Source organism: Ornithorhynchus anatinus, chromosome 4, assembly GCF_004115215.2.
Source record: "Ornithorhynchus anatinus isolate Pmale09 chromosome 4, mOrnAna1.pri.v4, whole genome shotgun sequence".
NCBI classification, from domain to species: domain Eukaryota; kingdom Metazoa; phylum Chordata; class Mammalia; order Monotremata; family Ornithorhynchidae; genus Ornithorhynchus; species Ornithorhynchus anatinus.
The window spans coordinates 135,486,550-135,502,243 of NC_041731.1; the positions used below are offsets into that span (position 1 = coordinate 135,486,550).

Here is a 15,694-nt window from a genome sequence, read left to right on the forward strand (position 1 = left end):
AAACGGCGGGACAGGGATTCAAACCCATGACCTCTGACTCCAAAGCCCGTGCTCTTTCCACTGAGCCACGCTGCTTCTCTAACTGTATATGAGTGGATTAACCTGTACCTACCCCAGTGCTTAGAACAGTGCTTGACACATAGTAAGCACTTAACAAATAGCATCATTATTACTATCATCATCATTAGTAAAATCACGGTGATGGTGATAATGACAAATAAAGAAGCAGAGTCAAGAGCCATGAAAGAGGGTGTAACTCTAAGTGAACCCACTTAGTTCAACTCTTTGTATACAGTATGCGCTCAAATATGATTCAATGAAAGTCCCAAGCAGGGGACCTAACTGCAGTCCTTTCCTTCCTTCCTTCTCTCCCTCCCTCCCCCACCTGTGGGGGGACGATAAACTCTGCTCTCGGAAAAGCTGGTAAAACCCATCCAGCCTGGCCCCAGCAGCAATCCCGGACAGCCGGCAACCCCCACCGCGGCCAAAGCCCATCCTCCACTCACCCATCGGCTCTCCATCCAACGTGGTCGAGGCCCCACCTTACTAGACCACCCTTTCGGTTCGCCACCTCTCCTGCCCCCTCCCCTGGCACCATTAACACCCCCGCCCCAGCCCCCAAAGCAGGTCCCAACCAATGAGAAACCCCGCAGACAGGGAGAGTACCTTTTTTCCAAGGGGACTTGATGGCTTTGATATTATAGCTGCCTCAAGACCCTGCTCGAGCAAAGAATCGTACTTGATGCTCCTTTTCCGGCTCCTCCTTGCCTTGTTCTCAGGTTTCTGCTCCTTCTCCTCCGACTGGGACACGTCGGCACCATTGTCACCACAAATGGAAGACTCAAAGAGAGGCTTTCCGTTCATGTAGGTCTTGGTGATTTTCAGCTTGATCTCCGGGGAGCCATTCTTGATGGGCGTAGTGTTGGGGGGCGTCCCGATCCCCTTGATTTCCTGGGGCTCAAAGCGCAGCTTGGTGTCTTGCGCCCCGGACTCGCCATTGAACACCCGAGAGGTCAGGTCCTTCAGTTTGTCGGCGGGAATGAACGGCAGGGCGTCGTGGCCGTTGAACTTGGGCATGACGCCGTCCTGCAGCTGGGCTTTGCTGAGGAAGACCGAACACTCGCGATTCACTTCACAGGTCGGCGCCTTCCCGGTGGCGTTGCCGAGAATTTCCGGGACCTGCTTCATTTTCATAGGGTTTCCAATTTTTGGAGGGGGGAATGTTGGAGGGTCCCTTTTGATGCTACAGTCCATTCAGTCCCGGCGTTTCCAATGTTACCACACTACAGCAAGACAAGAAACACACCAACATCCAGATTAATTTGGAACACCCTGGGTCCCAGAGCACTCGAGTCCATATCTGGAATTTTTTCACATCGGTCGCCCCCTCTGAGTGTAAGCTCTTGGTGGAAAGGGAGCGTGTCTACGAACTACGTTAAACTGTACACTCCCAAGCGCTTAGTATGGTGCTCTGCTCACAGCAGACGCTCAATAAACACCACTGACTGATCGACTACGTCTGAACCAAAATAGACTAACTCTGCCCAGCCCAACTGGAGCCCTGTGATAAGGCCTTCGATGTCTCACAATCCCAAGACGTTCTAGAACGTGCCTCTTCTGCACGCAAGGGCTGCCGAGAGACAGGACAGTTTTAGATCAACAACAGTGCAGTTGACTGAAAGATAAATACAAGGCTGAAATCTTCACAAGCCTAAAACAGAAGAGACTCTCAAATACCACTTCTAATTACAAGCTCTTGCTTAACCCACGATCAGTTCTGGCCTCACCAAGGATTTCAAATACAGTTTGGCCTTTCAGAAAAACAGCATGGAGAATTACATGGCCTGGCCTTTCACCTGACAGATCGATCGACGAGAAAGATTGTGAATGAGAGTCCTCAGACACGGCAGTATAAATGAAGCATTTTTATAAATGCTTCCTTTCCTCTCATCCTACTGAATTCAAAAAAAGAAGGAATATATATTGCTCTAAGTAGCATAATCTCAAAATTTTACAGAAGCAGTGTTGCTTTTGGGAACCCGGTTTACACCTCTTCTGCTTTACCTCTAATATTCTAACCTTGCAAGTAATTCTACACAGCACCATTAGCGTGGGATCCACAGGAAGAAGTCACAAGGGGGAGGGAAACGGGAAATTGTGTGATAGCTAACAATTACTGTCAATCAAGAATGCAGTTTTGTTTAATTGGTCAAATTCCTGAGTGGGGGACAGAGCTAGCCAAAGTTTTTGTGGCAGGTGACTATTTTATGTTGTCACATTACAAAACATCATGTATGCATAGAGTGTTCTGCAAGCTCAATCATCTCTGTCCTCTTATCCCTTCCCATTTCATCTCACCATCCAGTTTTTTTCACAGCCACTCAGAAAAACTTCGCTTCTGGAGGATCAAAATGGAACGAGGCGATTTTAGACATTCAAAACTGTTTTTCCAGGTATTTGATGCCGTCTTTTTATGGCAGTGCTTTTTGTTAAGCACTTACGATGTGCCCAAGTGCTGGGGCAGAGAAGATAAATTTTGAAAATCTGCAAGGATCAGGGAAAAAAAGCCTGCAAAAACTCTTTGAAGAAAAAGTGAAAAATTAAACTCGAGGAAGCATTTAAAAGCTTTAAGTCTTTACAGGTTCTCCGGCAGGCAGGGCCCCGGAGCTGGGAGTTGGAAGCCGGCGGGGTCTCGTCCCCGCTCTGCCCCCGAAGATGCCAAGGAAGCCAGCCTCCTCGGGCCGACCTCTCTGCAGCATAAAAAGGGGAAGAAGATCCCTGGTCTCTCCTCCCTCACCACCCCGCCGTCAACTGTGGGCCTCACGCGAGACAGGGCCTGGGTCCCATCTGACTAGCTTGTATCACATCCAGCCCAGCGCCAAGCCTAGAAGAGGCTCTTGATAGCATAACGATGACTGTAAAAAGACCCTGCATGGTAAGCAAGGGACTTGACTATAATTTCAGCCCTGAATGGCTCCTCAAGACGGGTCTCGTCAGGGCTGTTTCTTGGGCACCAGACGGGTGTGGAGCTCTCTTCTGGGGTGGACACAGGGAGGCCCGACCAGGTGCCGATGGGGAGGCCCATCAGCAACAAGGCCCACAGGGGAGGGAAGAGGGCACTGCTGCCCTATTTTTACTTTGGCCGCTTGTCCTCTCGTTTGTGTTGTGTTCTGCCCGGACGCCCAGAATGGACCACCTCACACAGCAGGCGTGTCACAAGTACTGCTGACAGATGAGGAGAGTGTGAGAGCACAGCTGGAGAACTAACAGAGCAAATGGCTCCTGTCCTTTCACATATGCAAGCACCACATGGGAGGAAGTTCTAGGAAGGATTGCTAAATCTACAGGCACTGTCACAGAAGACTCCGCCCCCGACTGGGATGATGAGGGTATTTGTTAAGTGCTTACAAGCACTGTTCTAAGCACTGGGGGGGGAATACAAGATAATCAGGTTGTCCCATGTGGGGCTCACAGACTTAATCCCCATTTTACAGATGAGGGAACTGAGGCACAGAGAAGTGAAGTGACTTGCCCAAAGCGGCGGAGCGGGGATTAGAACCCATGACCTCTGACTCCCAAGCCCAGGCTCTTGCCACTAGGCCAAGCTGCTTCTCATGACTATCTACTCTGTTCCTCCATAACCAATACGAGAAAAATGAATCTCTAACAATCCATCCAAAAAGCAAGGCCTTCAACTTTCCTGTTATGGCTAACAAGACAATCTTGTTCATGTCCAACTCCCTGCTGGGAATTAAGGTTCACAGGTGAACCTTAACCTGTGAATCAGTGAAGCAGCGTGGCTCAGTGGAAAGAGCACGGGCTTTGGAGTCAGAGTTCATGGGTTCGAATCCCGGCTCGGCCACTTGTCTGCTGTGTGACTTTGGGCAAGTCACTTAACTTCTCTGTGCCTCAGTTCCCTCATCTGTAAAATGGGGATTAAGACTGTGAGCCCCACGTGGGACAACCTGATTCCCCTGTGTCTCCCCCAGCGCTTAGAACAGTGCTCGGCACATAGTAAGCGCTTAACAAATACCAACATTATTATTATTATTATTAGGTGAACTGCATGACCAAATACCAGAAATGCTTGTGTAACCTTAGTACACTCCTTCATAAGAAGCAGCATGGCTTAGTGGAAAGAGTCAGGGCTTGGGAGTCAGAAGACGTGGGATCTAATCCTAGCTCCGCCATGTATCTGCTGGGTGACCTGGGGCAAGTCATTTAACTTCTCTGTGCCTCAGTGGCCTCATCTGGAAAATGGGGATTAAGACTGTGAGCCCCAAGTGGGACACCCTGATGACCTTTTATCTACCTCAGCGCTTAGAACAGGGCTTAGCACAAAGCACTTATAAAATACCATTATTATTATTATTACACAGGAAACACCCAATAGTATGATTGATTGATTGAATGACTGCAAGCCTGCCCCAGGACTGGAAGACAGATAAGCCAGGCCCGGCCCCTGATCCTCTACGGCCTCGAGCACCCGATCTGACGGAATTAAGAGCTGGACATTGCCCTGCGGTGCCCGAGCCCCCAACTGGGACACGTGCACATCTGTTACATGGCCAAAGCCACTGCAGCAACCCCTCCCCCAGACAAACCCGTGACCCAGCTGCCCGCTCCTTGGAAGAAAGCCAGCCAGCCATTCACCGGTGGCAGGGGAGGGAGGGCAGGGCCGGGGCCAGAACTCCTGTCCGGGACGGCCTTAGGGGAGTCGTAACTGGGAGGTGATTGGAAAGTGGATCTCCCGAGGGCTCTGTGGAGAGCCTCTTGTTGATCGGTTCAGGCCCCCGGCCCTCTCCAGCTGGACGGTGTGGCGGTCTGGTGCCCTTGACTGGTTTGGAGCTCCCGCCATCTTGGGTCAGAAGGCTGCCACCGCTCCCCCGCCCCCCCAGCAAGCTCAGGGACTCTGACCCTCCATGACCACGCATACAAGCCATGGCAGCAACCAACCGCCGCTGCTCCTGAACACTCATCTCCCCGCCCGCCCTCCTACCCTCCCACAAGGGACGCCGGGCCACAGCAGGTCAGAAGCGGAAAACACCAACTGCATCTGCCACCACCTGTTATCTCCTGCCTCAAACCCAACATGAGCACAGAGGGAAGGAAGGGTTGCTTGTACCAGCCTTCATGGCAAGCTTCGACATGTTGCCAGCAAAGACTGGGCAGGAGATCACCTTGCCCCTTCCTACCTCTCCTCCCTTCTCTCTTTCTACTGCCCACCCCGCACGCTCCGCTCCTCTGCCGACCACCTCCTCACCGTCCCTCGGTCTCGCCTATCCCGCCTTTAACCCCTGGGCCACATCCTCCTGCGGTCCTGGAATGCCCTCCCTCCTCACCTCAGACAATCTAATTCTCTTCCCTCTTCAAATCCCTACTTAAAGCTCACCTCTTCCAAGAGGCCTTCCCAGACTGAGCTCCCCCCTTTTCCCTCTGCTCCCTCTACCCCCCCTTCACCTCTCCGCAGCTAAACCCTCTTCTCCCCTCTTTCCCTCTCCTCCTCCCCCTCTCCCGTCCCACCCCCTCAGCACTGTACTCGTCCGCTCGACTGTATATATCTTCAGCACCCTATTTGCTTATTTTGTTTACTGAGATGTACATCACCCTGATTCTATTTATTTGCCAGTGTTTTAATGAGACGTTCTTCCTCTCGACTCTATTTATTGCCATTGTTCTTGTCTGCCCGTCTCCCCCGATTAGACTTTAAGCCCGTCAAAGGGCAGGGACTGTATCGGTTGCCGATTTGTACATTCCAAGCGCTTAGTCCAGTGCTCTGCACATAGTAAGCGCTCAATAAATACTATTGAATGAATGAAGGAGATGAGGTGTCTCTCTCCCTCCCCCTCCCTCTCTCATCCAGAAACAGCAGTAAAGAAAGGCAGGTGGGGGAGAAATACCTTCAAACACACAGAAAAGGGTGTTGGCTTGTGAGAAGAAGGAAAAGTCCAAATGTCAGACCAGGAGATGTGTGGAAGAAATTGGACGGGCAGAGATTGGAGACTCGGGGTGAAGAATGGTGGGCAGCCGAGAGAATAGGTACATCAGGAGAATAGAGGGCTAAGGGGCAGAATACGAGACAGAAGACAAGAGGAGAAGAGAATGTAGAAAGGAAGAGAGCAAGAAGACAAGGAAAAAGGAGAGAAGGATGGGCTAGAGAAACGTGCCCTAGTGGAAAAAGCTCAGGCCTGGGAGTTGGGAGACATTGGTTCAAGCTTCAGCTCTACCACTGGCTTGTTGTATGGCCTTGTGCAAGTCGCTTAACCTCCCAGGCCTCAGTTTCCTCTTCTGTATATTGGAGAGGAGATAGAGGAATCAAGAGTATTTACTGAGCACTTACAGAAAAGCAGTGTGGCCTAATGGATAAAGCACAGTCCTGCGAATCAGAAGGACCTGTGTTCATTCATTCAATCATATTTACTGAGCACCTACTGTGTGCACAGCACTGTACTAAGCACTTGGAAAGTACAATTCGGCAACAGTTAAAGACAATCCCTACCCAACAACGGGCTCACAGTCTAGAAGGGGGAGACAGATACCACAACGAAACAAGTAGGCAGGCATCAATAGTACCAAAATGAATAGAATTATAGATGTATACACATCATTAATAAAATAAACAGAATAATAACTGTACATATATGCACAAATGCTAATAATAATAATAATAATGTTGGTATTTGTTAAGCGCTTACTATGTACAGAGCACTGTTCTAAGCGCTGGGGTGGACACAGGGGAGTCAGGTTGTCCCACGTGGGGCTCACAGTCTTAATCCCCATTTTACAGATGAGGGAACTGAGGCACAGAGAAGTTAAGTGACTCACCCACAGTCACACAGCTGACAAGTGGCAGAGCTGGGATTCGAACTCATGAGCCCTGACTCCAAAGCCCGTGCTCTTTCCACTGAGCCACGCTGCTTCCCATAAATGCTGTGGGGTGGGGAAGGGAGTAGAGCAGAGGGAGGGAATAGGGGCGATGGGGAGGGGAGGAGGGGCAGAGGGAACAGGAGGGCTCAGTCTGGGAAGGCCTCCTGGAGGAGGTGAGCTCTCAGTAGGGCTTTGAAGGAGCAAAGAGAGTTAGTTTGGTGGATGTGAGGAGGGAGGGCATTCCAGGCCAGAGGTAGGACTTGGGCCGGGGTCGACCGCAGGACAGGCGAGAACAAGGCACAGTGAGGAGGTGAGCGGCAGAGGATTGGAGTATGCGGGTTGGTATGCAGAAGGAGAAAAGGGAGGTGATGGAGGAAGGGGCAAGGGGATGGAGAGCTTTGAAGCCAACAGTGAGGAGTTTTTGCTTCATGCCAAGGTTGATAGGCAACCACTGGAGGTTTTTGAGGAGGGGGTGACATGGCCAGAGCATTTCTGTAGAAAGATAATCCGGGCAGCAGAGAAGTACAGACTAAAGTGGGGAGAGACAGCAGGTTGGGAGGTCAGAAAAGAGGCTGAGGCAGTAATCCAGTCGGAATAATGATGAGTGATTGTACTAAAAAGGTAGCGGTTTGGATGGAGAGGAAAGGGCCGATCTTGGTGATGTTGTAAAAGTGAGACCGGCAGGTTTTGGTGATAGATTGGAAGAGTAGGGTGAATGAGAGAGCAGAGTCCAGGATGACACCAAGGTTGCAGGCTTGTGAGATGGGAAGGATGCAAGTGCTGTTCCCAGTGATGGCAAAGTCAAGGAGAGGACGGGGTTTGGGAAGGAAGATAAGGAACTCAGTCTTGGACCTGTTGAGTTTTAAGTGGCAGGCGGGCATCCAGGTGGAGATGTCTTGAAGGTAGGAGGAGATATGAGCCTGAAGGGAGGGAGAGACAACAGGGGAGGAGATGTAGATTTGGGTGTCATCTGCATAGAGATGATAAATGAAGCAGTGGGAACGATTGAGTTCACCAAGGGTTCTAATGCTGGATCTGTCACATGTCTGCTGTGTGGCCACTGGCAAGTCACTTCACTTCTCTGGGCCTCAATTTCCTCATCTGTAAAATGGGGTTTAAGACTATAAGCCCTATGAGTGACACGGAATGTGTCCAACCCAATTGTCTTGTATCTACCCCATTGCTTAGAGCAGTGTCTGTCATCTGTAAGCACTTAAAACACCACAATTATAATTATGTGCAAAGCAGTGTACTAAGCGCTTGGAAGAGAACACTAACAGAATTAGTGGATTCGTTCCCTGACCATAACGAGCTTATACAGTCTAGAAGGAACTGAGACCATTTCTGCTCTCATTTCACCTTCTATCAACTCCAGGGCATGGCACAGAGTAAACTGTCAATAGATGCCATAATCATTAGGAATTATAAGGAAAACAAAGCAAAATGAAGACAAAAGGAACAAAGAAAGAAGAAACAAGAGGGATAAAGTCTCTAGTCAGTAAGCTTATTGTGGGCGGGGAAAATATCTACCAATTCTGTTATATTGTACTCTCCCAAGCACACAGTACAGTGTTCTGCCCACTAAGTGCTCAATAAATACCACTGATGACAACGATTAAATTGCAGATCGACCCTCGTTTGAAACCCATTTTCAGAGAAGACTCGTAAATCTCCAAGCACCATTCCTTCCTTCTAGTTAGGAAATAATGATTCCCCTGAAGCAGTGACCAAACTAAGAAACCAGGATTCTGAGGGTTGATTTTTTTTCATTGTAGCAAATGGGAATTCCCACTGATCTGACCTGGATCCCTTCTAAAGTTTCCAAAGCAGACTAGCAGATCTGCACCTCAATTACATGGTCGCAGGTTCCACAGCTGCTTTTTTTTATGGTATGTATTAAGCGCTTACTATGTGCAAGCACCGGACTAAGCGCTGGGATAGACAGCATGCTAATCAGGCTGGACACTGTCCCACATGGGGCTCACAGTCTTAATCCCCATTTTATTCATTCATTCATTCAATAGTATTTATTGAGCGCTTACTATGTGCAGAGCACTGTACTAAGCGCTTGGAATGGACAAATCGGCAACAGACAAAGACAGTCCCTGCCCACTGACGGGTTTACAGTCTAATCATGGGTTTACAGTCTAATTTTACAGATTAGGTAACAGGTAATTAGAATCCAGGTCCTTCTGACTCCCAGGCACATGCTGTTTTCACTAGGTCATGCTGCTTCTAACAGCTTCTCTTCAGATCAATCTCACTTTCCAGCTTAACCCCACAGGGTTCAGAGAAGTCTGTAAACCACATTAACTTCTTGAGGAAAACCAAAGTGTATTCTTAAATGGAAGTAAGATCACTGAACCCAGAGGCCACATGCTGTCCCTCCTGGGGAAATGAGTCTCCTCCCGCCTCCAAAGAGCAAGCTGGCAGACTCGGGGGGCAGGGTCCCACACCGACTGAGCCTCTGGAGCTCCACATAGGTCCCGATGGGTAGAAGGGCTGGGGGAAAAGAGAGAAGAATGTGCTCCCCACAAGATTCTGAGGGACCCCAGTTGCCTGCAGATGGAGTCTGGCCAGAGTCATCCCCAGATGGCCTGTCCTCCAGCCTGTCTACTCACCCACCTGCCCCAGGGGTCTCTGAACAGCCACAGCTAGGCCAGATCCCTGCAGGGCAAGCAGGGCTGCGGGTCGCTCCAGGGGCCAGCTGGTTCCAAGCCGCTGCAGCATCCCAAATTTCCGGGACCGATTGGCCCCGTCTATAGTGATCACGGTTGGGATGCACTGGGTCACTTCCCCATTCCAAATTAGCCTGGCAGTGAGGGGCTCCCTGCCTCCTGCCCTCAGAACTCCATTAAAACTTCGAGTCTCCCCAAAACTGGCTCCTTCGCAGAGCCACCACGCCCGCCCCCCCGAAGAAACACAGCTACCACCAGAAGGGCTCCGAGCCACACGTAATCAGACTGGCTTTCTAGGGTTGTGAATGTCACCCTTTAAAAAAAAACCACAACTATAAAAACAAGGAAATTCTCTAGGAATGGTGTGTCATTTGCAGCCTTTAAAGGATCCTTGAAAGTCAGCCAACCTTTCACTCGCCCACATAAAGGGACTAGCCTAGCCTATCCCCAGGAGTAGTGCGGTAGAGGAGGCGGCAGGAATTCCAGGGTCCTCCCCCGCTTCTCCCTAAGGCAATGGGCATTTCCTCGAAGCTGACCTGGGCCCCTGCATCCTTCTCCCATAAACAGGCCAGGCCCCTAACAGATTAGGGACCAGAAGTGAAACCATGAGGCTACCGACCCAGACAGGGGAGCAGGCAGAGGCCTAAAGTGACCTCCAGAGAGGCTTCTGGGATTCCAGCAGAGGGGATCGGGCCCGCCACACCACCCCCAACTAAGGAAACTGGAAGACAAAGTGGAATTTGGCAGGAGCAAATGAGTGAAACTCTCCTGGGGGTAAACTCCCTGGTAACTCCTCGGGCCAGTGAGCTAGGCACAAGCAATACAGTGCGACCTAGTGGACAGACCACACACAGGCTTGCCAGTCAGATGGTCATGGGTTCTAATTCCGGCTTTGCCACTTGTCTGCTGGGTGATCTTGGGCAAGTCACTTCACTTCTCTGGGTCTCCGTTCCCTCATCTGTAAAATGGGGATCAAGACTCTTAGCCCCACGTGGGACAGGGACTGCATCCAACCCGATTTGCTTGTATCCACCCTAGTGCTTAGTACGGTGCCTAGCACATAGTAAGCGCTTAACAAATACCATAATTATTGTTACAGTGCGTGTGATGCATGTTTAGAAGAGTCCCAGCAGCCTACTTGCCTGACTGACCAAAAGTTTCACTCAGCCTTCCCGCCGGGGCAGCTTTGACGTTTCAGGTCCCTACCAGAGCAGGAATTCAGCCCACCCTACCCTTCCCACGCTGCCAAGGTGCTCAGACATCTGCTCTTCTCATCAAAGACGCAACCCAAAAAGCCAGAAGAACACACATAGGATACCCAGATGATGCCCACAAGTGAAAACTGACAGAGGGCTCTGGCAGATGCAGAGCCTCTCTCGCCTCTCCCTTCCCCGGGGCAAGAACAGCAGCAAAATGAAGAATCACTCAACTGGATTTATTGAATTTTCTACCCTCTGAGCTCCCTGTAGGCTGGGAACGAAGCTACCAACTCTGTTATAGTGCAGTAATAATAATAATTATTATTATTATGGTATTTGTTAAATGCTTACTATGTGCCAAGCACTGTTCTAAGCACTGGGGTATATATAAGGTAATCAGGTTGTCCCACATTGGGGTCACACTCAATCCCCATTTTACAGATAAGGTAACTGAGGCACAGAGAAGTTAAGTGGTTTGCCCAAGGTCACTCAACAGAAAAGTTGCAGAGCCGGGATTAGAGCGGGGATTAGAACCCACATCCTCTGACTCCCAAGACCATGCTCTTTCCACTAAGCCATGCCGTAAGTGCTTAGTACAGTGCTCTGCACACAGTAAGCACTCAAATACGACTGGCTGATAGAAGCACTTGGGAGAGTATTCATTCAATCATATTTATTGAGCGCTTACTGCAGAGCACTGTACTAAGTGCACTATTCAGAGGGGCAAACTGAGGAACAGAAGTTATGAGGCCTAATGGATACTACAAGGATCTGAGTCCTAATCCCGACTCTGCCACTTGCCTGCTGGGTGACCTTGAGCAAGTCACTACACTTCTCCGGGCTTCAGTTACCTCATCTGTAAAATGAGTATTGAGACTGCATACCAAGTGGGACAGGGACTGTGTCCAACCCGATTTTCTTGCATCCACCCCAGCAATTAGTACAATGCCTGGCACATTGTAGGCGCTTAATAATAATAATAATAATAACAATGTTGGTATTTGTTAAGCGCTTACTATGTGCAGAGCACTGTTCTAAGCGCTGCAAATACCACAATTATTATTACAGTACCCAGCACACAAAAGCACTCAAAAAATACCACTGATTGACTGAATAGAAATTAATTAAGCCGATCCTTGCCATCACACAATTTACAGTCTAGGCAAGAAGATGGATTTCATTTTCTTTCTCACACACTAGCACATGGCTACCATTACCACCACCACCATCTCCTCCCAGCTTTTTTGTTTGTTTAAATGGCATTTGTTCAGCACTTACTATATGCTAGGTACTGCACTAAGTGCTGGGGTAGACAGAAGTTAATCAGGTTGGACACAGTCCCTATCCCACACAGGGCTCAGAGTCTTAATCCCCATTTTACAGATGAGGTAACTGAGGCCCAGGGAAGTGAAGTGACTTGGCCATGGTCACACAGCAGACAAGCTGTGGAGCAGGGATTAGAACCCAGGTCCCTCTGCCAGGCCCATGCACTATCCACTAGGCTATGCTGCTTCTCTTTCCAAGTTTCTTCTGCCCTTCTTTCCACAATGCTCTTTAGCAGCCTAGAGACAAGGCAGAGAAGGCAGCCTTCCTCCCAGGGCTCCACCCTCCAGCCCGCTCCACCCAAGGGCTCATCCTCAATCTGGACAGTTTATACCCATTCCGAAGACCCCGGGGCCCCAAGCAGAGTACTGTATGAAGCATTTGGTGGAGTACAATACAGCAGAATTAGTAGACACGTTTCCCACCCAAAACAAGTTTACAGTCTAGAGAATAATAATAATAATAATGTTGATATTTGTTAAGCGCTTACTATGTGCCGAGCACTGTTCTAAGTGCTGGGGGAGATACAGGGAGATACACGCGGGACTCACAGTCTTAATCCCCATTTTCCAGCTGAGGTCACTGAGGCACAGAGAAGTTAAGAGACTTGCCCAAGGTCACCCAGCTGACAAGCGGTGGAGCCGGGAATAACCATGTTGGGATTTGTTAAGCATTTACTGTGTGCAGAGAACTGTTCTAAGCGCTGGGGGAAATACAGGGTCATCAGGTTGTCCCACATGAGGCTCACAGTCTTATTCCCCATTTTACAGATGAGGTCACTGAGGCCCAGTTAAATGACTTGCCCAAAGTCACAAAGCTGACAAGTGGCAGTCGGGATTAGAACCCATGACCTCTGACTCCTAAACCCAGGCTCTTTCCACTGAGCCACGCTGCTTCTCTATCCCAGAAGGCATTTAATAATAATAATAATGTTGGTATTTGTTAAGCGCTTACTATGTGCAGAGCACTGTTCTAAGCGCTGGGGTAGACACAGGGGAATCAGGTTGTCCCACGTGGGGCTCACAGTCTTCATCCCCATTTTACAGATGAGGGAACTGAGGCACAGAGAAGTTAAGTGACTTGCCCACAGTCACACAGCTGACAAGTGGCAGAGCTGGGATTCGAACTCATGAGCCCTGACTCCAAAGCCCGTGCTCTTTCCACTGCGCCACGCTGAAGGCATTTCTTCTACACGGCACACCAAGGGTTTAGTGAGAGCAATAGTCCCGAGCCTGGTCATCTTCCCAACCCATCCTGGCCCCAAATCACACTCCCAACACAAAATTCCCTGGTCATAGGCCAACATGGGCCTGAAGACCTCCTCCCCTTGCCCCCAAGTCCAGATCTCCCAACTAGCCAGCTCGGCAGACTCAGTCGGCACCTGCCCCGGGGACCACCACCTCGGTGGCAGGGAATAAAGAAGGTACTTGCCCGACCGTGGTCGGTCCCGACAGGCCGGCCGAGAATGGAACGGACGGTGCTTTTTCCCTGTTCCTGCCCTCGTGACCGACCGATCCCAAGCACCGAATGAAGTCACGCCACCCGGCGAGCTGGGCATTGAAACGACTCACTCGATTTATTCTGCAGGTCTGGGATGAAGCAGCCCCAGCATTCCCAATATCGGCCCACCCGTATCCTAGAGACCTCCAAAGGCAGGCAAGCTAACCCGGCGACTGCCCCGCTCTGGGGGCGGCGGACATGCGGCGTGTTCGAGCCACAAGCCAAGAGCCAGGTCCTCCGACTCCGAGCACGGGGCCGCCTCCCACACTGCTCTCGGCTTCTTCCTGAGGGACCCTGAACAGAGACGGAACTGCTCGGCCTTATGCTGCAGAGAAGCTGCAAGGAAGCAGCATGGCTTGGTGGGAAGAGCAGGGACTTGGGAATCAGAGGTCATGGGTTCTAATCCCAGCTCCGATACTTGTCAGCTATGTGACTTTGGGCAAGTCACTTCACTTCTCTGGGCCTCAGTTCCTTCATCTGTAAAATGGGGATGAAGGCTGTGAGCCCCACATGGGACAACCTGAATACTCTGTAACTACCCCAGTGCTTAGAACAGTGCTTGGCACATAGTAAGGACTTAAATACTGTTATTATTATTACCACCGCGCTTCTTCACTCAGTGCTCTCCTTTGTGCTACAACCCACTGCACCCATTTGGCTCCTGGGACACGAACCTACTCTGGGCCTCAATCTCGTCTGTCTCACCCTGGTAGCCCCCTTGCTCTCTCCCGCAGATCACCATTCAGCCCTTCTTTGGAGCCCTACTAAAATCTTACCTATTATTCACACCTTCCTCTACCCAGACTGTTACCACCCTGACCCAACCACTTATTCCCAGTGGTATTTGCTGAGTGTTTACTATGTGCAGAGGACTGAACTAAGTGGTTGGGAGAGTATACAACACAGCTGGTAGAGATGTTCCCTGCCAGCGAGCTTACAGTCTAAGGGCAGAAGCGGGCATGAAGCAGCATGGCTTAGTGGCAAGAGCACGATCTTGAGAGTCAGAGAACGTGAGTTCTAATCCCGCCTCCACCACTTGTCTGCTGTGTGACCTTGGGCAAGCCATTTAACTTCTCTGGGCCTCAGTTACCTCATCTGTAAAATGGAGATTAAGACTGTGAGCCCCTCGTGGGACAACCTGATTACCTTGTATCTACCCCAGCACTTAGAACAGTGCTTGGCACATAGTAAGAGCTTATTATTGTTAGTATTAATATAAATACGCTACTGATATGGACCTAAGCAGCAGCATGGTGCAGTGGATAGAGCACGGGCCTGGGACTCAAAAGGTCATGGATTTTAATCCCGACTCCACCATTTATCTGCTCTGTGACCTGGGCAAGCCACTTCACTTCTCTGTGCCTCAGTTACCTCATTTATAAAATGGAGATTGAGACTGTGAGCCTCATGTGAGACAGGGACCGTGTCCAACCCAATTTGCCTGCATTCACCCCAGCGCTTAGTACGGTTCCTGGTATGTAGTAAGCACTTAAAAAATACCACTGCTATCATTATAATGAATAGTGATGTGGAGCTGAGGGAAGGGTGAATAAAGGGAGCTCCCTTTCTCCTGCCTCCCCCCGTCTTCAGGCCATACTTCACTCTGTTGCCCAGATCATTTTAATAATAATAATAATAATAATAATGTTGGTATTTAAGCACTTACTATGTGTAGAGCACTGTTCTAAGCGCTGGGGTAGATACAGGGTAATCAGGTTGTCCCACGTGAGGCTCACAATAATCCCCATTTTACAGATGAGGTAACAGACACAGAGAAGTTAAGTGACTTGTCCACAGCCACCCAGCTGACAAGTGGCAGAACAGGGTTTTTTTTTTTACTAAAAAAATTCAGGCCACTTCTCTCATCTACTCAAGAACCTCCTTCAGTGGTTGCCCATCCATCTCCACATCAAACAAACTCCTCACCATCAGCTTTAAAGCGGCCAATCATTTGCTCCTTTCCTACCTCACCTCACCCATCTCCTACTATGACCCAGCTTATTCACATGGCTCCTCAAACGCCAGCCTACTCACTCACTGTAGTTTCGTCTCATTTGTTTTGCCACCAAGCCCTCTGCCCACATCCTCCCTCTAGCCTGGAATTCCCACCCCTTTCAAATCTGAAAC

General features: G+C 49.9%; 1 protein-coding gene across 7 annotated transcripts in view; it reads right to left on the reverse strand.

The window, feature by feature from the left end:
• Window positions 1-15,694, reverse strand: part of NSD2 (nuclear receptor binding SET domain protein 2) — a 104,209-nt gene that overhangs the window by 76,239 nt on the left and 12,276 nt on the right. For 6 of the 7 annotated variants that reach the window (XR_005659975.1, XR_003758875.1, XM_029063146.2 and 3 more), the window contains exon 2: window positions 667-1,283. Coding sequence is in view for 5 of the 7 variants with exons in the window: in XM_029063146.2 (XP_028918979.1) it covers window positions 667-1,254 (588 nt within the window). In the remaining 2 variants the exon portion in view is untranslated. Of the gene's footprint in view, window positions 1-666; window positions 1,284-2,358; window positions 2,396-15,694 lie in introns of those variants that run through there. The other variant, XM_029063147.2, reaches the window with a different exon arrangement.